Genomic DNA, 24492 nt, shown 5'->3' with positions numbered 1-24492 from the left:
ATATGGAACAAGACCAGGAGGTCCACTTTCACGCAACATAATATTGGAAGTCCGGCTACAGCAACTAAGCAAGAGAAAAAAATAAAGGACAACCAAATTGGAAAGGAAAAGGTCAATTTAGCCTTATTTGCATACAATATGATCTTATACTTAGAAAAACCTAAAGACTCCACCAAAAGCTGTTAGAACCGATAAACAAAATCAGTAAAATAGCAGGATACACAATCAACATACAAAAATCAGTAGCAATTATATATACCAACAGCAAACAATCTGAAAAAGAAATCAAGAAAGTAATCCCATTTATTATAGCTACAAAGAATATAAAATACCCAGAAATCAATTTAATTAAAGAAGTAAAAAATCTATACAAGGAAAACTATAAAACAGTGATGAAAGAAATGGAACAGGACATTAAAAAATGGAAAGAAATCCATGTTTGTGGATTAGAAGAATATTGTAAAAATGATACTACCCAAAGCAACTTACAGATTCAATACGATCCCTATTGAAATACCAATGCCACTATTCACAGAAATAGAAAAAACAATCTTAAAATGCTGACAGAACCACAAAAGATCACAAAAAGCCAAAGCAAAGCTGGCAGCATCACACTACCTGACTTCAAAATATACTACAAAGCCATACTAACAAATCAGCATGGTCTTGGCATAAAAACAGACACACAGACAAATGGAACAAAACAGAGAACCCAGATATAAATTCACACATTTACAGTCAACTCATTTTCTACAAAGGTGCCAAGAATATACAACGTCCAGAAAATAAACATCAGAGTTAAACTACACACTAGACTAAATAGGCTAAACTGATATTTACAAAACGTTTCACCCAACTGCTGAAGGATACACATTCTTTTCCTCAGCACATGGAACATTCTCCAGAATAGACCATACAGTCTGAGAAAAGGACAATCTCTTCAATAAATGATGCTGGGAAAATTGGATAACCATATGTAGAACAATTAAACTACATACGTATCTCTTACCATACACAAAAAAATCCTATCAAAATGGACTAAAAAATCTAAAACCGGAAACTACTAAAAGAAAACAGTAGAGAAATACTCTAGAACATTGGTCTGGGGAAAGTTTTTTTTGTCTAAGATCTCAAGAGCACAGACAACCAAAGCAAAAACAAATGGAACCAGGCTAAAAAGTTTCAGAAGCGTGGTGGCTCACACCTGTAAGCCCAGTACCATGGGCGGCCAAGGCAGGAGAATCACATGAGCCTGAGAGTTTGAGACTGGCCTGGATAACATAGTGAGACATAGATCTATCACAATAAAAAATAAATAATTAAAAAAAAACTTTCAAAGCTAAAACGCTAAAAAGTTTCTGTACAGCAAAGGAAACAATCAAAACAAAGTGAAGAGACAACCCACAGAATGGGAGAAAATAGCTACAAACTACTCATCTGACAGGGAGTTAACAACAACCAGAATATATATAAGAAGTTCAAACAGCTGGACAGAAAAAGAGCAAATAATCTGAGTAAAACATGGGCAAAAGATCTGAATAGACATTTCTCAAAAGAACACAAGTGGCCAACAAGTATATGAAACAATGCTCAATGTTACTAATCATCAGAGAATTGCAAATCAAAACCACCATGATATACTATCTCACTGCAGTTAAACTGACTTTTATCAAAAAGACAGGGAATAACAGATGCAGGGGAGGATGTGGAAAGAGAAGAACCCTTGTACACTGTTAACAGAAATGTAAATCAGCACAGCCACTATGGAAAACTGGATGGAGGATTTCTAAAAAACTAATAGAACTATCACAGGATCCAGCAATTCCCCTACTGGGTATATATTCAAAAGAAAGGAAATCAACACATAAAGGAGATATCTGCATTCCCATTTTTTTTTTTTTTTGTGGTACTATTCACAATAGCTAAGATATGAAATTAGCCTAAGTGCAAATCAATTGATAAACCGATAAAGAAAACGTGGTATGTATACAATGGAATATTATTCAGTCACAAAAAAAAACAAATTGTCATTTGCAGCACCATGGACACAACTGGAAGACATTATGTTAAGTGAAAGAAGCACAGAAAGACAAATATCACATGTTCTCACTCATACATGGGAGGTGAAAAAGTAGACGAAAATAGTGACTAGATTGGTGGTTACCAGAGACTGGGAAGGGTAGGAGGGTGGAGAAGATGAAGAGGGGCTGACAATGGGTACAAAGAACAGTTTAACAGAAGAAATAAAACCTAGTATTTGATAGATTGGTAGGGTAACTATAGTTTACAAAAATCTACTGAATATTTCAAAATAGCTAGAAGAAAATAATTTGAATATTTCTAAAAAATATTTGAATATCCCATTTAAGGTAACGGACATCCCAATTACACTGATTTGATCTTTACAAACCATATGAGTGCATTAAATTATCACATGTATTCCCAAAATATATACAGTACACATCAATAAAAATTTTAAGGTAAATTTATTTTAAAAGGAGACTTTCTATCCCTGGCACAAATTAAACGTCAGTATCACTGTCATTTCTTTTTTAGAAAACAAAAACAAATACAATGAAAAAATTATTAAAATTTTAGTTAGATTTTGTTGAAGGGTATGAGAGAAATGGGCAAGTGTTAAAAGGATGTTAAAGATATGTAAGTATCAAACAGATTCTTGGCTATCATAAGCAGATGAACTAAAAGAAAACTGGCAAACATAATAACTTTCTCACAATACTATCTAATGTTTTTCTCTATTTTTCTATTTTTTTATTGTTATAGATTTAGAGGGTACAAATCCAGTTTTATTACATGGATATATTACATAGTGGTGAAGTCTGGGCTTTTAGGGTAGGCATTACCCAAATAGTGTACATTGTACCCATTTATCCAATGTTTTTAATACTGGATCAGGATAGACCTAAAATATCACCACCTAACATCGGATGTATCACATGCTTTAGGCAACACTAGGTTAACTATTATGACCCCATATTAAAATATTAATGTAAACCATTATTGCTAACAACAATGTTCATGACACAGTAGTAGGTATATGACTGCTGTATAATCTATTTTTATGAAAAAATATGTACACCTCTTTATATCTATTTATTTATTTATTTTTTTTTGAGACAGAGACTCGCTGTCGCCCGGGCTGGAGTGCAGTGGCGCGATCTCCGCTCGCTGCAAGCTCTGCCTCCCAGGTTCACACCGTTCTCCCGCCTCAGCCTCCCAAGTAGCTGGGACTACAGGCACACGCCGCCACACCTGACTAATTTTTATTGTATTTTTAGTAGAGACGGGGTTTCAACGTGTTAGCCAGGATGGTCTCGATCTCCTGACCTCATGATCTGCCCGTCTTGGTCTCTCAAAGTGCTGGGATTACAGGCGTGAGCCACCGCGCCCGGCCTGTACACCTCTTTTAACAGAGAAGGCAGGACTCAAACTCACATCCTTCAACAATTATATTTAGCTTGAATTTTAATAACATTGTACATGTAGGCATAGAGAAACTCTGGAAGAATATAACTAATAACTTTGGTGTATCTCTGGACTTGAGATTACAGGTATTTTTCCTTTTGCTCATGTGAAATTTCCTTTTTTATGCAATAGATTTTCTAATTTTTCTAAGAAGAAACTATTAGCCACCTATTCTTAAATTGAATTTGAGCTCTTTGGTCATTCTGAGAGGAGAGAAACCAAAGAATAAGAAAAAGTGTAAGTTTCTTTGTGCCTTAAAAAAAAGAAATATACTACTAGTATTAATAGATTACTAGTATTAATTAGACCAATTACAACAATGGCCAGAAAATTTATCATAAAAATAAACCAATTTTTAATGATGCTCATATTACTATCAAAATATGTGACAAATATGTTATCTACAGAATAACCCACAACATATTTATAATTATTTTGTCTGCTGTGGATGAAGGAAAGTATATGTATTGTTTACTTAATGAAAACATCTAATTTGTAAATCAGAAATAGCTAATCACTAGTCCAGTAGAATATAAAAATAGATTATATTTAAATTTTTTCCCAGTTATTCAGCAACTACACAGTTATTTCACCTCATGTCTCCTTGAGGAACAGGTGCAAGACCAGTTGCCTCTATCTGTACATTAAGCAACTGGAATGCACTTAAACTGCTTTGGAGGATAGCAAATTCATTCTTAAAAATAAACCAACTGGAATACTGCTAAATATATTATCTGTAAATAGAATCAGAATTCTAGGCACATTGTTTAAAAAGGAAAGATTCCTAAGAGAGAATGCAAAACCAAAAGAAATTAATAGCATTATTGATATTTATGCTCAATTTCAGAAACTTAAAATTCTACATTGTCTGCATTAGAAAGTACATTGAGACAGCAAAATATATCAGGGCAAAGATGAAAATTTGGTTTGAGATTCCAACTGTAATTAGGGTATACATAATTTATATTTAATATTTATTCAGATTTGCAAACACATATGAGAAAAAAACTTTGCATTATAAAAAGTTCAATTAAAAATCTGAGACAATAATATTCATTATTAAATGAACCCAAATTAAAAAGACAATGGATAGATATGGAATAAAAAGAGGAATTTTTCTATTATAGTGCTTAGAATGAATCACTTTTAAGGACATTAAATAACCATGGCATTGTTTTAGGCCTATGTTACTGATTATATGAAGTCATATTATTTTTCAGATTAACCGGAAGGTAAGTTCAATGAGGGTAAGGGCTTTTCTTTTGTTCACTGCTATACATACAAAGCCTAAAATAATATTCAATAAATACATGTTAAGAAAAAAATAATTTATCTTTTACAGAAAAGTCACCATTAAGCAATAATTTTAAGCACTACTTCATAGGACTTAAGAACCAAAACAGTCTAACAGGCATATTTAATTCTACTATCTTAAAAACTCATGGTTTCAAAATTAACAAATTTCTAGTTATTAAATGAATTAAAACACAAAAAATTATAATCTCTCTCCTCCAAAAGAAAAAAAGCAAAACAAAATTTAAATTCTCAGAAAAATAATACCTACAATAACTTTTTAGCAAGAGTTCTGTTTGGTAAAAATGTGAGAGAGGGAACAAGATCATATATATCCAACTTCTTACATTAATAGATACTTAAGCTATTTACTTTCAATCTGAAAAATGGCAAGCTAGCAGATAAGGAAAAAATTCTACTCAATTAGGTAATCATCTTATACTGAAATGATGCACTTTAAATTTCTGAGAAAACATTTATTCTAAAACATGATGAAAATTCAGACTACAGCCATCTGTGTTTGTTATTTGGAAGCCAATTATAAAAATGTTAACATATGTAGTCACAGAAATAGCTGCAAGATTTACTGGAAAGATATTATGTCCATATATAATTGTTTTTCAAAACTGGTTCGAATCTCAAGCAAATGTCTTACCCTGATCAGAACATGAATAAATGACTTAATACAAATAATAACTGATTCCTTAAACTCAAGATTTTTAACTTAATAAATGATTATTCTGAATAAAACAATGAATTTTCAAAATGCTGTATAAAATATGCCAAGTTCTGGCCGGGTGCGGTGGCTCACACCTGTAATCCCTGTAGTTGGGGAGGCTGAGGTGGGCGGATCGTCTGAGGTCAGGAGATGTAGACCAGCCTGATCAACGTGGTGAAACCTCGTCTCTACTAAAAACACAAAAATTAGCCAGGTGTGGTGGTAGGCACCGTAATCCCAGCTACTCTGGAGGCTGAGGCAGGAGAATCACTTAAACCTGGGAGGCGGAGGTTGCAGTGAGCCGAGATGGCACCACTGCACTCCAGCCTGGGCAAAAGAGTGAGACTGTCTCAAAAAAAAAAAAAAAAAAAAAAGCCGAGTTTTTATAATGTCACTTCAAAAATTCAACTATTTGGAATCTCTTCAGTTTCTTGAGTGTTCATTGTTCATTATGAGCCAGGCACCGTGCTAGACATGTGTCAAAATATATGATCTTAACAGTAGGACCCTTTAGTCTACTATTACTTAATAACAGTCCCTCATTTCATCAAGTTATGAGAAATAAATGAGAAAAAAGTTAATACACAATTTCATAAACTCAACAGTCCTATATATATTTAAGGAGGTGGTATGGGAACCTCTCTTGTCCTGATTTCTTCATAGAAGGCTTTCCAAAAGAGATGTGGTTGTGGAGTTTTACCTGTGAAGAAAATAACTTGGCATATGTCAGGTAGTAAGTGGTTTATTTATCCAACAGATATTTATTGACTGCCCACCATGTATGCAACTTTGTGCTAAGGTAAGACATGTAGTGAGGAATAAAAGAGATATAAACCCTACTCTCATGAATTGTAATACAGGTGGGAAAAACAAATTAAATATAGATAAACACAGAAATGTATCATCTCAAGTGATAAAAAGTGCTTTGAAGAAAAAGGTACTAGGAGAGCCTCAGACAGAAAAGATTTAATTTAGATGGGGTCATGTGGGGAGAAGTCAGGAAATGTTGAAAGAATGTGGAAACTGAGATTTAAAGATGAATATAGGTTATCTGTCCAAGATCATAAGCAGTAAGCAGCAAAATAAAATGGAACAACAATATCTGACTCAAAATCCAACTTTCCATTATACCATTTGCTTTCCATGCATTCTCATCTCGCTTTTCATTCATCTGTCATTACAGTACAATCCTAGAACACTAACTTAAAGAACATGAGCAAGTGATATCACCAAACAGACAAGTGCTTTTTTGACAAGACTAGAGAGAAAATAAAAACAAACACGATGATACAAATATACTCTAGAGAGAATGGTACAAAATATTACTTAAATGTGTTACCTAGTTTCTCCAGTATTCAAAAATAGCGGTAAATAGAGCTGTTTTTTTGTTTTTGCTGTAGAAAAGTTAAAAAATACTAATTAATTCTAATTATGATGACTATATATACTTGTCAATGCTGCCTTTAAACATTTTTAATATTCCTTAACGAATGATAAACAAGAATGCTATACAAATGACTACAACAAAACTCCAGTAGCCTAACTAGGGAAATAAAAAGATTGTGACAGTTGTCCCAAAGACCATTGGTAAATAAAGTTGAAGTAAGGCAACTGAAAGCAAAGAAGACAAAAGCAACATTTTAAGGATGCTCTAAAGTATTATTAAATATCACAAAGATACAAACTGTTGGAAAATAACAATGCCACATAGGCCTGAGGGAATCAGGAATGGAAAAGACCACAGGACTTTATACTATTGAGTGACCAGTTCAGTTCTACTTATAGCCTATAATCTCATTTAATATAATGATATAAGTTTTTTTTTAATAAAGGTTTTGGACCACCGTCATATCTAAAAATAAAACAAATTCTGCAGCTTAAGGAACCATCTAAATGTTGCATATTTTGACACAATTTCATTGCCTGCCACATAAACACTAATGTTTATTTGTTGAATGAAAATAATGTTTCAAAAAGAGTATGTGCTTTGGGAAGCTAAAGTGGGAAGATCACTTGATGCCAGGAGTTTGAGGCCAGCCAGAACAGCATAAGAAGATCCATCTCTTAAAAAAGTAAATTAAAAAAAAAAATGAGCCAGGAGTGGTGGCCCACATCTTTGGTCCCAGCTACTTGAAAGGCTGAGGTGGAAGGACTGCTTGAGCCCAGGAGCGAGGTTGCAGTGAGCTAGGATCACATCACTGCACTCCACTCCAGGCTGGGCAACAGAGTGAGACCCTATCTCAAAAACAGTAATAATAATAAAATTAAAATTATTTTAAAAACCAAGGTATTATATCAGGTCCATGGTTACACTATTGCACAACCATGCAATGTAACAACATGCAGCTGTCAAAAATAATGTTTTCAATTCAACATGGTGGCTCATGCCTGTAATCCTAGCACTTTGAGAGACTGAGGCGGGCATATTGCTTAAGCCCAGGAATTTGAGACAAACCTGGGCAACATAGTGAAACCTCATCTCTACAAAAAACACAAAAATTAGCCAGGCATGGTGGCGCAGGCCTGTGGTCCTAGCCACTTGGCAGGCTGAGGTGGGAGGGTCACTTGAGCCTGAGAGGTGGAGAATGGAGTGAGCCAAGATCACGCTACTACATTCCGGCCTGGCTGACAGAGACCCTGTCTCAAATAATAATAATAATAATAATAATAATAATAATGATGTTTTCAAAAAAAATCTTAATGAGGGAAAATGCTCTCAACATAAACTTGGGTAAAAAAGAACAAAACTGCATTTATAGAGTAAGATTTAAGTAACGTTTTACTTATGCATAGAAACAAAGAATAGACAATAACAAACTATTCAAAATCATTACTTGTAGGTTATAACACAACAGGTAATTGTTTTTCTCTTTGAAAGATCTTTACTGCGTGACTCCCTCACACAACTCTAAAGAATATTCACTAATAAAATTATCATGGGCCCATATGCTAATATCACTATTTTTCAAAGGATATATACAACTATATACCTACTAGAAATCTTATCCCTAAAGAGAAAGAAAGTGTTGTTTAGATGCCACCTATCTCTGCTTCATTTTATAGTCATCTCGGTTACTGCTAACAATGAACAGTGAGAAGAATGGGACTTTGACCCTAAGGTTATTATTATTATATTATTAAGTTTTATCCCATTAAAAATAAACAACAAATTAACACTGCACAGTTTATGTAAAGAAGAATGCCCAAAGCAAGGTATATTTGTAACAAACACTCTTCAACAGCATAAAATGCATGCCAGTTTACAATCTGAGGTTAACTCATTTATAAACCTATATTATACATTATTCCCTTTTATATGGATATATTTTTGCAGGAAATATTTGCTAAAAAATAAAAGAACTGCTGCATCTGGTCAGTATAGTGGTCCATGTTGATGGACATCGGGTATCCAGCATCCATCATCAGCTCCCATGGACATCTGTGAGATATCATTTATGTGATGAAACCAGGCATGTAATAAACACATGAATATCAGTTTGCTTTTGACTTCACTCCCTCTTCTTATTCCATTCCTGAACGTAGTCACTACTCCCCAAGGACTAAAGGACCTTGGGATCATGATCTCTGCATATCTCTAAACCCTTGGCACATGCTGTACATCATAACAGAAAAAAATAGCACAGTGGCAGTATTTATAACAGTAAAAACTGGAAACAACCCAAATCCTTACTGACCTCACAATGGATACTGATGTAAATTCCCATAATGGAATACTATGCAGAAGTGAACATGCTCTACATGATACTGAACAAAAGGCAAATCACTGATGACTTCATATACCATTAAGTTCAAGCACAGGAAAACGAATATGTTGTATGTGTACATATATGTGGTATAGAAAAGCAAGGAAATAAACAAATTCAGAACTATAGGTACCTCAAGTGAAGGGTTGGGATGATATGAGGAAAGGTTTCAAATATATTCATATGTGTATGCTTCTTCAGCAGGGTGATAGCTACAGAGGTGTTCTTTTTATCATCAGTCTTTATTTTATACATACATTTCACATATATTCTTTTGTAGAAGAAACATTTAAGTATAAAGTATGTAGAACGTCCTTCTGAGGGAACTAGCCAGTGCTCACAGCTTCTCCCATCCATGACACCCCTGCCTCTCCTCACACCCTAAGTTTGATAAGGAAAGAAAGGTCAATCAGTTAGATTCTTCTCTTAGAATTAGGGAACAAGGAGGTAATAAAGTTGTCCAGAAAGATAACATGAGGAGATTCATCGTATATAAAGGATTCTAAAAGGAGTGCATCATGAAATAATCATATCAATCTACAGATACTCCTAAAATCATCTATAAAGTACAGTTTACATAATCAACCTACTAAACATGTTACAGACTATACAAATGCTTCTCTTTGTATCCAACACAGTCAATTTTCCTTCTGGCATTGAATCATCCCTATTCCTTCAGTTCCACACCAAGTAAAGTAGCTAGCTTAGAAGAGGTCGTGAGACATAATCACAGTGTTGTAGAATCAAGTAAAGTGGCTGCGTTAGTGGATCCTAAAGTTTACTGCTCACCGGGCATCTTTACAAAAAATAGTGAGGGCTGACACCCCAGATTTTCTGATTTTCGTATGGGATGTAATGTAGGCATCAAAAAATTTGTAAAGCTTCCCTGGTGTTTCCTATATGCAGCAAAATTTGGGAGCCTCTAGGCTTGATGATTACTCTGTAAGTAGATGTGTTTCTATAGTTATATAATTTTTATATTCCCCTTCTTTGTTCTTTTTAAAGTATATTTAGTAGAGCTGGGCAGTGGCTCACGCCCATAACCCCAGCACTTCAGGAGGCTGAGGTGGGAGGATCACTTGAGCCCAGGACCAACCTAGGCAACACAGTGAGACCCTGCCTCTATAAAAAATAATTGGGCATAGTAGCACGTACCTGTAGTCCCAGTTACTTGGGAGGTTGAGGTGGAAGGATTACTAGAATCCAGGAGGTTGAGGCTGCAGTGAGTCATGATCATGCCACTGCACTCCAGCTTAAGTGACAGAGTGAGACCCTGTCTCAAAATAAATAAATAAAGGTATATTTTGTAGGAAACAATTCCATTGGCTAGAACAGATTTGGAGACTCATCCCATAATTTTGGTCATGTGCAAACTGGTATGTAGGCAAGGAAGCCGATCTACAAAGAGAGGAGTGTAACATGTTGTGAAAGTGAGAGAAAAAAAAATGATGGAGAGAATGGCACCAGTTTCCCATGGCTTTTCAGTTTCCATGAGGCCTAGCTATACTCTGAACTTCCTCTGAAACCTCCACATCTTTACAATTACCCTCTCTTTTCTCTCCTTTACTTAACTGGGTTTTTTTGTTTTGTTTTGGAACAAAAGAGGCCTACTAGAATTAGATTGCTTACACTTGGCTATTTTAATCAAGTAAATATTTTATGTTAAAAAAGAAACATAGTGGTTTTTATTACTTCATTTGTACAGCAATAACATATAACTGCCACCTGGTGGCAGCATACCTATCTTAAAATGAGATTTTGGGGGGGCGGGGGGGGGGGTAAAGAAATAACATTAGAGGTTAACCATAACAAACACACATTCTTTAACAGTTTTCCACTACTTTTAGGATAACATCCACAACATTTTAAATGTCATATGTGGCTCCTCATTATCTGATCCCTAGTTCTCCAATCCCATTTTCTGTTATATAGCTTAATCCTCTATAATGATTGACAATAATGATGACAATGACAATGATGATGACAATAATGATAATGACTGACACTTCTTGAACACTTCTTAAAACTGACGATGTTCTAAATGTTTTATACTTATCAGTGAATCCTCACAACAACCCCAAGTACCAAGGCAAGTACTATTATTGTTCTCATTTTCTAGAGGAGGAACAGAGGAAGAGAGAGGTTAAGTAAATTCCTGATGTCAAAAAACTAGTAAACGGCAGAGTCAGGACTTGAGCCTAGATGGTCTGGTCCAGTCCAACCTCATAACCACTACAATTATCAATTCAAAATCTTTGAAAAATTCCATTTAGATGTATAATAAGGAACTTATAATATAAAATGTACAAAACTGATTTCACAATCTTGCCTAGGTCAACAACTGAAACCTTGACCACATTTTTCTTAGTAGTAAATATTTGTTCTCCATGCTCACTATCCTTTACCTTTCAGATCCAGCCAGTCACTAAGGTCTGCTGATTTTACCTTCTATATAATTACTGATGTATCCCCTCTGTTCCTGCCTCACTGTCTGTCATTTGTACTTTCAAAAGCCTCGTAAATGGTTTTATCCTCCTCAACCTATCCTCCACACAGTTGTCAAATACATCTATCTAAAATGCAAATCTAGCTAACCATATTATTCCTCAGCTTAAACACTCATCAATAAGCCAGGTGGGGTGGCTTATGCCTGTAGTTCTAGCTACTTGGGAGGTTGAGGCAGGAGGACTGCTTCAGCCTGGGAGTTCAAGGCTGCAATGATCTATGATCACGCCACTGCACTCAAGCCTGGGTGAAAGAGTGAGACCCTGCCTCTAAAAAAAATACATAAAACACAAAAACACCCCTCATTAATAGATTCCCACAAAATACAGGATAAAATTCAATCTCCTTAACATAGATTCAAGGATCTTCAAGATGGAGCCCTAGCCTATAGTCAGTCTCATTTCTTGTCACATCTTGCTAATAGCTTTATACTCCAATAATACCAAACAAGGTAGGTAATACAATACCTTCTCCAAAACAAGTCAAATGATTCCACATTTCTGTGCTTTTTCCATTTTGTCTCATTCTTCTGGAAGCTTCTACTCACCTTCCACTCCCTTCTCACCTGGGCAGTTCCTCCCCATCCTTTAAGGCTTCATTCAGTGTTTATCCATCCAGAAAGCCTTTCCTAACTGCTAAGACGGAATCAGATATCCCTCCTCTGTGTTTTTCATGGACCCAGAATTATATTACCCATCATGTATTTATAATTATCTCTTTACATCTCTGCCTACTAACTAAATAAAGCTTATGCTTGGCAGAGTCCATGTCTCTAACATCCTATAGTCTTAGCAAAGTGTCTAGCAAGTAGTAAGTGCTCAATCATATTTACTGAGTGAGTAAATAACTCCCTGTACTTCACTCTGAATACTTAACTTACTATATTGTGATTGACTTTCTACTCTACTCGAATGTGAAAGTATCAGAGGTAGGCTTGTGACTTTATCTCTGAATTCCCACTGACTTGCATAAAGTAGAGGCTTGGGTAAATATTAAGTTATCTAGGATTTGATCTGAAAGACTGAAAAGAATGGAGTAGAGGATTAACAAAATGAAAAGGGTGTTTTAAGATGAACCCAGTGACAATATATAGGATGAACCAGAGAAGATGAAGTAGAGGCAAGGAAACCAAATAGATGAGGGAATGTGGGCCTGATTCTATTAGACTGCAATATAAAGAAAAAGGTTAAGTGTGAGACAACTTTTTTATTTTTTATTTTATTTTTTATTTTTTGAGACAGAGTCTCACTCTGTTGCCCAGGATGGAGTGCAGTGGCGCGATCTTGGCTCACCGCAAGTGTGTGAAACAAATTTTTAATTTAAAAAGTAGGATTTGGTTATGAGTGTATAGAATAAAGGGACATAATCACAGAATAATTCAAAGGATTTTTTAACCAAGATGTTTTCTGAATATATTAGTAAGTATAAACTAAACTACTCAGCCTAGAAAATATCATGGTATATGAGACAGAAAAGAGAAAATTGGCTGGGAGTGGTGACTCACACCTATAATCCCAGCATACTGGCAGGCCAAGGTGGGAGAACCGCTTGAGCCCAGGAGCTCAAGACCAGCCTAAGCAACATGGCAAAACCCTGTCTCTACAAAAATTTTAAAAATTAGCCAGGCATGGTGGTGAGCCCCTGTAGTCCCAGCTACTCGGGAGCCTGAAGTGAGAGGATCAATTGAGTTCAGGAGGTCGAGGCTGCAACGAGCCATGATCATGCCACCACACTCTAGCCAGGGCAACAGAGTGAGATCCTGTCTCAAAAATGAAAGAAAAGAAAAAAAAGGGCGAAAAAGAAAATAGAGAGAAAGAGAGTGAGATAGAGAAAGAAAGGAGAAAGCATAGAACAATAAAAAATTTAAGTACAAATCCTAGAGAAAAAGTAGACAGACTTTCCTGCCATACAATTAAAATCCTGAGGCCTATTAAAATTACCCACCTTATCCCACCCTTTGAATTTATTAAAAAACTACATATTCTTTTCAACTAAAAAAGAACTCAAATTTTCTTTTTCTCAAACTTCATTATAAAAATTATGAATGGTTGTTTAAAGTGGAAAAGTGAGAGTTCTCGTTATAAGAGTCATTAGAAATGCTCAGATACGAATTTTCATTGTGAAAGGAATTTATACAAATTAAAATAAATATTATTTTGGCAAGTATAAAAAAATTCACACCAAAAGTATTTCCAATATTTTTAAGTTGTATATGACTAGATGAGAAAGTTTCTGTAACTTTCAGCCAAAACTCATTACTTCATATATAAACTCCTAGCAGATATTTGCTAATGCAGTTTTAACATAGTTTCTTCTCTAATAATTTGCCATTTAGAAGAAGATCTACTAAATTATTTGGCTCTCAAGAAATCAATATATATATAGTCAAGAGAATATAAATGGCATAAGAATTAACTGAGATCTCTGCCTCATGCCCACTGCAATCCCCACAAGGTCTCCTCCACACACAAAATTTGATTCATGATACATACGGAGAACTACTATTCTAGTTATAATTGATCCCTGTCACTATCTTCTCTGGGGAAACAACTAATAAGGCAATACTAACTTGAATAAAAGTGAAACCCTGGGCCGGGCGCAGTGGCTCACGCCTGTAATCCCAGCACTTTGGGAGGCTAAGGTGGGTGGATCACGAGGTCAGGAGATTGAGACCATCTTGGCTAACACGGTGAAACCCCGTCTCTACTAAAAATACAAAAAAATTAGCCAGGTGTGGTGATGTGCACCTGTAGTCTCAGCTGCTGGGGAGGCTGAGGCAGGAGAATGGTGTGAACCCGGCAGGCGGAGCTTGCAGTAAGCTGAGATCACGCCACTGCACTCCAGCCTGGGTGACAGAGCAAGACTCCGTCTCAAAAAAAAAAAAAAAGTGGGATCCTAGAGGAATAAATACAGCCTAATCACAGAGCCCACAATGAGCAATCCTATTAAACAACAAGAAATTTTGTAGTGTGTTCAGTACTAATAGGGGAGCCTAGATTTTATATCCTATTAGTTTTTCAGAGATCTGTAAATCAGAGAACCTATGAAAACAATCTTTATAGATTAGAACTTTGTATGGTAAAGTTGAGTATAGTTCTGAATCATCAGAACAATAATCTTGGAGGCTTTAAGAAATGATTTTTTAAAAGGGGGAAAAACCCTTCGACTTACAGAGAAACTTTCAGACCACACAAAAATCTCAGAGAACAGTAAACCACAATAAGAATCATAACTCTGATGGTAACTGAAAACAAACACTACATTGTTCATGAACAAGGAGGAAAAAGGAATTTTACATAGTACAAAAGAATCTATAAATTTAAACAAGGAACCTAAGCAAAACTACTCCTGAAATAATATTAAATTTTTGAATACTCTGAATATTGAACACTTTTGAATACTGTTAAACCCATGCACAAATCCACCAAAGCTTTATGCAGTGCACCTAGAAGGGCACTAAGTGTTGTAAGTTACATTTTGGTGATGACTAAGATAAAAAGTAAAAGGGGTATCAATATGATAACAAAGACATCTCATACTGGTGAAGTAGCTATAGATCTGCCATGTTCACATACTAAAATGACAGGTCTTTTTATTTTTGAACACTAAGTTACTTTTTTCTCACAGTGTAAATGGATTGGCAATGATCAAGCCAAAAATTCAACAGGTGCCCCTTTGACCAACTGCATGCACTTGTAAAACAGCTGGTCATGGAATGGAATGACTCACTGGCCAACAAAGAAATCAAACTTCAGCATCATGCTCTTATCAACTCACCAAGAATCTATTATTCAAAGAAAGCAACAATTTAAATTTTGGCAAAGCCCAAACAGCCTTAAAAAAAATATGGAAGATAATCCCACTGGGGATATGTATTTCTACCCATTCCTCTCTGGCACTTGAGTGCACACGCTCTCTCTCTCCACAAATATAGAAAGGAGATAGATAGATAGATAGATAGATAGATAGATAGATAGATAGATAGATAGAGATATAGATACAATTAATATTAGATAAAAGAAGTTGGTAACAACCCAATTAAAAAATGGGCAAGGGATATTAACAGACATTTCTCTAAAGAAGATCTACAAATGGGCTGGGCGCAGTGGCTCAGGCCTGTAATCCCAGCACTTTGGGAGGCCAAGGTGGGCAGATCAACTGAGGTCAGAAGTTCAAGACTAGCCTGGCCAACATGGTGAAACCCCATCTCTGCTAAAAATACAAAAAAATTAGCCGGGCGTGGTGCTGGGTGGCTGTAATCCCAGCTACTCAGGAGGCTAAAGCAGGAGAATTGCTTGAACCCAGGAGGCAGAGGCTGCAGTGAGCTGAGGTTGCGCCATTGCACTCCAGCCTGGGTGACAAGAGCAAAACTCCATCTCAAAAAAAAAAAAAAAAAAAAACTACAAATGGCCAAAAAGCGCATTAAAAGATAATACTTAACATCATTATTTAGTAGGAAAATACAAACCAAAGCCACAATTAGAAACCACTTAATACCCACAAGGATGAGTATTAAAAACAAACAAACAAACAAAACCCAGAAAACACAAGTGTTAGTGAGGCTGTGGGAAAACTGGAATGCCTTACACATTGCTGATGGGAATGTAAAATGGTACAGTCACTATGGAAACAGTCTGACAGTTCCTCAAAAAGTTGAAATATAACTACCATATGACCTTGCTCAGTTCTACTACTAGGTATATCCCAAGAGAAATGAAAACAGGTACTCAAATACATCCATACAAATGTTCACAACAGCACTATTCACAATAGCCAAAAGGTAGAAATAACCCAAATGTCTAGAAATGGATAAACAAATTATGGTATATACATACAATGGGATATTATTCAGCCATAAAAAGGAAAGAAGTACTGATATATGCAACAAAATGGATGAACCTGGAAAACATACTAAGTGAAAGAAGTCAGACACAAAGGGTTACATATTATATGATTCCATTTATATGAAATATCTAGAACTGGTAAATCCAGAGACTGTGTTGGTGATTGTTAGTGGCGAGAGGGAAGAAGCAATGAAGAATATCTGCTTAATGGGCACAGGGTTATAGAGATGCAAAAAATGTTTGGGAAGTAGATAGAAGTGGTAGTTGCACAACATTGCGTTAAGCCACTGAACTGTTCACTTTAAGATGGTTAATTTTTCTTACGAGTTTCACCTCAATTAAAAAAATAATTATAGGTTCTTTATATCTAGCACCTAGAGAACTCAAAAAGCTCCCATTATTTCATTTATCCTTCAAAACACCTGTTGAGATACACATCATAAGATTATTCCAATAGAAAATAAGGCACAGAATTTGTGATCATTTAAATAAATGCTTGCGGCCGGGCGCGGTTGCTCACGCCTGTAATCCCAGCACTTTGGGAGGCCAAGGCGGACGGATCACAAAGTCAGGAGTTCGAGACGAGCCTGGCCAATATGGTGAAACCCTGTCTCTACTAAAAATACAAAAACTAGGCAGGTGTGGTGGCAGGCGCCATAGTCCCAGCTACTCGGGAGGCTGAGGCAGGAGAATAGCTGGAACCTGGGAAGCGGAGGTTGCAGTGAGCTGAGATCGTGCCACTGCACTCCATCCAGCCTGGGCCACAGAGCGAGACTCCATCTTGGTTGGGGCCGGGGGGTGGGGGCGGGGGTGGAAGGGGCGGAAAAAAAAGCTTGCTAAGTAAAAGTTCATAGCTGCAGTCGTAGGCGTTCAAAAATGTTGGTTGAACAAATGAGCAAACAAATGTCTCCAAAGTCCTAGTGCCATTTCTACTAGGCCAGAGAGCAATATTATAAATTCTCTTTCTCCCTCTCTCCAGCACATACACACACACACACACACACACACCCCAGATGCCAAACTGCTTTTATAAATAAGTTTTGAAAAATTCCACAGCTTTTTCAAATTAAAGTTTTTAAATGAATGTTAACCAATTATATAAAGTGACTAATCTTAATTTTAGTGGAATCTTACTAAGAAATGAATATAAACAATGTCCCTTATTGTCTAACAATTTACCATAACCTTTTCTAGCTATATTAGAAGAAATTCACTTACATTTCAATATTCAGTAGCCTATAATAGACATTTTGTAGTCATAGTTTTTACTACGAACCTTTTTATTTATAAAATGAGAGAAGTTTTTGTTTGAAAAAAATTTTTGTTCTGTTCTTGTCATATTTCAATCACTTGGATGTATCCTATCTTTTTCACTTCCTCTTTCCATGAGCTATCATTCAACTTTCAGTTTCACTGACAGGGCATCACATTCCTTCCTCCACATTATCTCTCTAAACACCATGTTTTGCTTCATTCTGACAAAGCCTGAGCTGGGTGCAGTGGGTCACACCTATAATCCTGGCACTTTGGGAGGCTAAAGGAGGAGGATCGCTTGAGCCCAGGAGTTCAACACCAGCCTGGGCAACATGGTGAAATCCAATCTCTACAAAAAATTTTTAAAAATTAGCTAGGTGTAGTGGTGCACATCTGTAGTCCCAGGTGCTCAGGAGGTTGAGGCAGAAGGATCACTTGAGCTCAGGAGGTCGAGGCAGGCTGCCACTCCAGCCTGGACAACAGAGCGAGACCTTGTCTCAAAGAAAAAAAAAAAAGCTTGAAGGTCATGAATTAGTTTTAAGTCATAGGCAACGTACCATTGCCGCAATAAATGTTGATGAAGGTTATCAAACTGCTTCATCTACTCTGAATGCTAAGTAAGCTCTGTCACATGTAAGTATAAAAAACTAGAATGCTTAAAATGGGAAGGGAAAACACTTTCTTAGCTGTGGAACACATTATCTGAAACATGCAAAGAACAGTTTTACACCATAATCAGCTTTGTCTATCACAGTGGAAACAGTAATTGAAAAGTCCTGCTATCAATAATCAATACACAGCTTGCATGGAGCACTATCCTTTTTTTGGTACACAATTGTAACTATTCTTCACACTGAAAATGCTTGTTAAACAAAAGTCATGTAATTACAAATTACTGAATATAATAGGCAATAATTTTTTATTATTCAGCAAATAATGCCCATTATATAAAATACTGAATAACTTAAAAAAAAGCATACCTAATGCAAATTTACAAGAGTAATAATTTTATATTAAATATACAACTGTCCTCTATTTAATTCTGTTCACTTAAATTACAATACTTTCTTTACGGTACATGAATAATTACACTTGGGAAAAAATGAAGTCATTTAAAGCAGAGTTAAAATAGTTTGGTTCAACACAAGGACAACCTATGTAGTGCCATCCCTGTCAAAAAACTGTAGAGGGAGTTAGCCCAGCTCTGAAAATATTTACTTAATACATAATGCAGTAATAATGTCTTACATCTCCCAGGGTCATGCTTCTTGCAATATCAATACTGAGGAAATAGCTGAGACCCAATAGTAAACCAAAACAACCAACAAGCAGCAGAAAAACTAAATTGCCCTAAAGCCCACTGGGCAAGCTCCACTGGTCTCTGTTTTTGTTTTGTTTTGTTTTTTTGAGATAGAGTCTTGCTCTGTCATCCAGGCTGGAGTGCAGTGGCACAACCTCAGTTCACTGCAAATTCCACCTCCTGGGTTCAAGTGATTCTCCTGCCTCCACCTCCCCAGTAGCTGGGATTAGTGCCCGCCACCACGCCCGACTAATTTTTTATATTTTTTAGTAGAGATGGGGTTTTGCCATGTTGGCCAGGCTGGTCTCGAACTCCTGATCTTAGGTGATCCACCCACCTCGGCCTCCTAAAGTGCTTGGATTACAGGCGTGAGCCACTGCGCCCTGCCTGTTTTGTTTTTTATACTTTTTTCTTTTTAGAGATGGGGTCTCATTGTCCAGGCTGGTCTAGTACCTCTGGGCTCAAGCGATCCTCCCACCTCAGCCTCCCAAAGTGTTGGGATTACAAGTGTAAGCCATCACACCCCGCCTAAGATCTCTGTTTGTTGTTGTTGTTGTTGTTGTTTTCTTTTTACATAGTATTCTATCAAGCTCAGTTCCGGGTTGTTTACTTGTAGCAAACCTAAAATAGCAAATTAGGAAAAGAGGCAGCTGAAGAGTAAGAGCATTCCCATAGCAATAAGAACTAACAGTAAGGAAGGAAGAACAACAAAAACAGAAAGGAGATCTATAAAATGTCTAACAGTATAATCCCAACTATAGAATACACTCTGCACTGAAATAACAATTACAATTCCAGGCCTACACTAAAATAGGAAACATAGTTATTCTATGCCTCATTTTCCTGTTCTGGATAATGGTCATACACTAAAACATGTGTTTAATATAATGTATTTGATAAGTCTTCATGGTTTTTTAAAAATGGCATTTGAGGCTGAGTGCAAGTGGCTCATGCCTGTAATCCCAGCACTTTGGTACATCGAGGCAGGCAGATCACTTGAGGACAGGAGTTTAAGACCAGCCTGTCCAATATGGTGAAACCCCACCTCTACTAAAAATACAAAAATTAGCCAGGCGTGGTGGTATGTGCTTGTAATCCCAGCTACTCAGGAGGCTGTGGCAGGAGAATCGCTTGAACCTGCGAGGTGGAGGCTGCAGTGAGCCAAGATCGTGCCACCGCACTCTAGCCTGGGAGACAGCCTGTCTCAAATAAAAAAAAAAAAAAGGCATTTGATCCTTCTTTTCTGGGCATAAAAGAGATATATTGTATCAATAATTTGGAAATTACTAAAAGTGTAAAGAAAATTAAAATTGCCTATAACCCACCACCCAGAGATAACCACAATTTATATCTTGGTGCTTCAGGTGTCTTGATATTTAAATATGTACATATACCTTTTTCTGGTAACTTTTTTCTTTTTAACCTGGCATTATTTGTGGGCATTTTCTGAACTCAAAAAGTCTTTGTAGAATTATTTTAAATACCACAATTCATTAACCCATTATTACAGATTTGGGGTAGTATAAAATATTTTATAAAGTATACTATATATTATACCGCATGCATGACAAGCTATTTAAGAAGTGATCATTTATAAGGTTTAGACACAGAAAGGGAATTTTTCAATGGAACCGTTTACCAATAAATTATCCCCCAAAAGATTTATAAGTTATGGTTTGTGAAACTAGATTATCAAATATAATACTTAAGTCCAGTGAACAAATGAGACATTTGGAGAATGAAGTCTCAGATAAACTTTGGAAAATGATCATTTAAAGTTGTTTCTGATACCAGCAATATGGAATTCACATTAAGAGAATTCTAGATTACTGTTATTAAATTACAACCATGCTAGTAAAGTAACACTTATTAATGACTCAGTAATAATTCTGCTCATTCATTAAGCAAATATGTATGAATAACTACTATTTGAAAGGCATTATATTACCGTGCATTAATATCACTAGTAAGAGCCTTGTTAGTAATTCTATAAAATGAGATCGTAGCATTTAAAACACTTTAACAAAATCTGGAAAAATATTCCCCAAATCCCACTGCAGCTCATCCCTCTTTGCACTTATCACCCAGAGTCTGTCTCTCCCACTAAACAGTGAGCAACTTGAGAGCAGACACTGTCACCACCTGTAGGTATAAAATAGGAGTTCAATATAGGTTTGCTGAATGACATTATAATCCAGAGTTTTTCAGTTCTAATCTGAAAGTACACGTTTATACAAATGAAATAATGTATACGCTATTTTTGATAATGCCCTTTTCACACTATTTTTCATATTCCTAGCAGTCTTCATAATCTTAATGGCTTTAAAATATTCCATCATGTTTATATGACTTAGAAAATGATTCTCTTCATGTTGTCTTTAAAAGTTATTTCCAGGGTTTTTGTTTGTTTGTTTGTTTTTTGAAACAGGATCTCATTCTGTTGCCCAGGCTGAAGTGCGGTGGCATGATGATGGCTCCCTGCAGCCTCGAACTCCTGGGCTCAAGTGATCCTCCCACCTTAGACTCCCGAGTAGCTGGGAATACATACAGGCGCACACCACCATGCCCAGCTATTTTTTTTTTTAAATTTTTTGTGGAGTCTATGTTGCCCAGGTTGGTCTTGAACTCCTGGCATCAAGCGATCCTCTCGCCCCAGGCTCCCAATGTCAGCATTTTTATATTGTATAGTTAATGTTGCAGCAAACATACCTTGCCTTACAAGTCTCATAGATTTATATCTTACTGGAAAAAGGACTAAATTCTAAAAGAAGATAATCTTTTACAACAAAAATTCATCTTAAACAGGTTTTTACCCCATACGTAGAATTTTGAAAGACAAAGAAACACACAAAGAAACTAGAATTGTATTTTGCCAAATCAACTACAACTGCAAGCAATTTAAATAAATCCTCTATTATGAAATGTGTATGTCCAAAGTAAACCATGTTTTGTAGGACTGCTTCACATATATTTAGGAAAGATATTTCTGGGGGCAGGCAATAAAAATTCTGAGGTAACAGACAAATAAGATATCTAATTAGATCTTCAATGCTTTTGGAGGGGGCACACACTTCATCTCCACTACTTCCTTAGATGCACAGAGCTTGCTCAGCCCCTCAGATTGCACAAGTGTAAGCGCTTGGGCTTCTAAAGGTACCCTGATTACCCTTTCCCACCATTTATAGATTCGAAAGCAAAAATTTACCTGGCTATATACAAGCATTTAAATCTTGACCTTAAATAGAGGGATCCTATAGGAAAGTCAACTATATTTTAGAAATATGAAGCTAGTTTTTACATATACATTCATTTAACAAACTTGCGTTGAGCTTCTATCACTGCATCTCTGCGGTATGGCCCTTCATTGATAATAAATCACTAACCTGGTTTCCTTTGTTTATGTGCGGAGAAGAGAAAAGAAAGGAAGATAGGAAAAACAGTTACCTGTAATACAATTTTTTGTCCAAGTATGACTGCTAACAATTATCTCTAAAAAGAATATAATCTATAAAAGAAGACTTCATTGAAGGGAGGAAGGGGGCTTTTGAGCCCAGACAAAATATATGCTCAAATATGTAATTTTTAAAAGAAATATGCTACGCAGCTTATATTTTGTACATGTTAAATTTCTCATGAAGCCCAATGAACGATGCCTCTGTATAATTGTGTATTGTATTGTTTGCTTTACAGGCTTTTCCATACACGTACACACACATATACACACACGCACACGCATAATCAGGATTCGCCAGAGAGATATATAACAACTAAATTACTTAAAGCTGGAATTCTATAGGTGTTACTAGGCATATGGAACCTTTCGGTCCCCAGAAGTTCCATTCACAGACTGCATTAACATTCCATACGACACAAAAGCGCATGCCATGACAAAGACCTTCAAATACAAACATACAAAGACACGCTTCTAAAAACGCCCCTAAAGCCAAGTTCACAGCTGGCACTTGTGGCACACACAAGCCACTGCTGAGACAGCTGTCACAGGCCAATCACACACACCCAAGAGTGCCAGAGTGCCACCTAAGGAAGACAAGCCGATGATCAGCATACAAATCCCCAACCCAATAAAGAAAAGCTCCAAATCCCCACCCTGGAAAACGCAATGCCTGCACCACCCAGAAAACTCCTTAAAAAATGAAAGGTCGGAGGTTTAGAGGCAACTAAACACTAGTTTACAGCAATACAGTAAAAGGGGAGTTTTATTTGGACATTCACGAGAAAGAAGCTACAACATTCAATCCTCACGTAAGTATTATCAGCTAGCTAGCAGCACAAGGCTTTGTCCCGCAATTGTAAAAAGGGGAGAGGAGGAGGGCGAGGAGAGATGCAGACCCTGCAGCACCTCCCTCTCCTGCAGTGCACTGGGGCTGCGGCGAACTCCGCTTCCCAGACCCCCTCCCACTCCTTGCTAGCCATCGCCTCCCACTGCAGGCCCAGTTGCCTCGGGCTCTCCTACCTTGGCTTTGCCGGCCTCCAGCTTCTTCTGTCTCTCCTCGTCCTCCATGGCCTCTGCAAGGAAGGCAGGGGAAAACAGGGGTTGAGGGGTGGTCGGGAAAAGGTCGGTTTCGACGGGGGTGGGACGGCAAGCTCCGCTGCCCAGAAAGCCGAGCCAGGCCGGCGCTCCCCCGCCCGAAGTGGAAACAGTCTCCGCGCTCACTGGCGGATCGCCCTCAGCCGCACGGGAAGCGCCGTCACCGCCGCCGCCGCCATCTTCGTCTCCACGTAAACACACGGCTAGGCGGGAGGGGCTGGAACGTCTGTCCGCGCAGCCGCCTCGCGGGCAGGTGCGTCTGGGGTCCCGCCCCGACCCAGCCCTCCGAGGTCAACCCCCGCCAGGCCTGGGACCGGCCTCCGACCGGCGAGGATCCGGCCGTAGGGAGCGCCCTTCCCGCACATCAATGGCTCGCAGGTGGCGGCCGAGCTGAGGGGTAGAAGGGACCGAGTGTGCCAGAGACTCCTGGCCGGACCCCCACCCTCCGTGCGAGGAATCCAGTGCTATTAAAACATGAGTTTTTTGTTTTTTGTTTTTTCCTTCAAGTTACAAAAATAACACACCTAATGGTGAAATTGGCGAATACCTAAAAGCTCCAACGGAAAAGTTCCAGGGGTGGAGGGTGGTGGGGGGGCGGACGCCAGTTTTTCTACCTACATTAACTCCTCGACTCAAGGAATTATGAGAGGAGATAATTGCTCTTGTTACTTCCTTAGCCTGAAAAGTCCCTCCCTCTTCCCTCCACTGGTTCCCACTCAATCTCCGGTTCATCCTTCTAGTCCTATCGCACACGCTGCCTCCAAATGGCTTTTCCGACC

At 37.3% G+C, this 24492-nt stretch overlaps 1 protein-coding gene across 1 annotated transcript in view; it reads right to left on the bottom strand.

Moving 5' to 3' along the window:
- AKAP9 (A-kinase anchoring protein 9) overlaps positions 1-23901 on the bottom strand; it is a 177421-nt gene extending 153520 nt beyond the window's left edge. The window contains 1 exon segment of the mRNA XM_030932036.1: positions 23639-23901. Coding sequence (XP_030787896.1) covers positions 23639-23686 — 48 coding nt within the window. The 5' untranslated portion in view covers positions 23687-23901.
- Positions 23902-24492: the final 591 nt, after the last annotated feature.

Source organism: Rhinopithecus roxellana, chromosome 6 (genome assembly GCF_007565055.1).
Source record: "Rhinopithecus roxellana isolate Shanxi Qingling chromosome 6, ASM756505v1, whole genome shotgun sequence".
NCBI lineage: Eukaryota > Metazoa > Chordata > Mammalia > Primates > Cercopithecidae > Rhinopithecus > Rhinopithecus roxellana.
The sequence above is the reverse complement of the archived record's forward strand: the minus strand, read 5'-3'. Positions and strand labels throughout refer to the sequence as shown.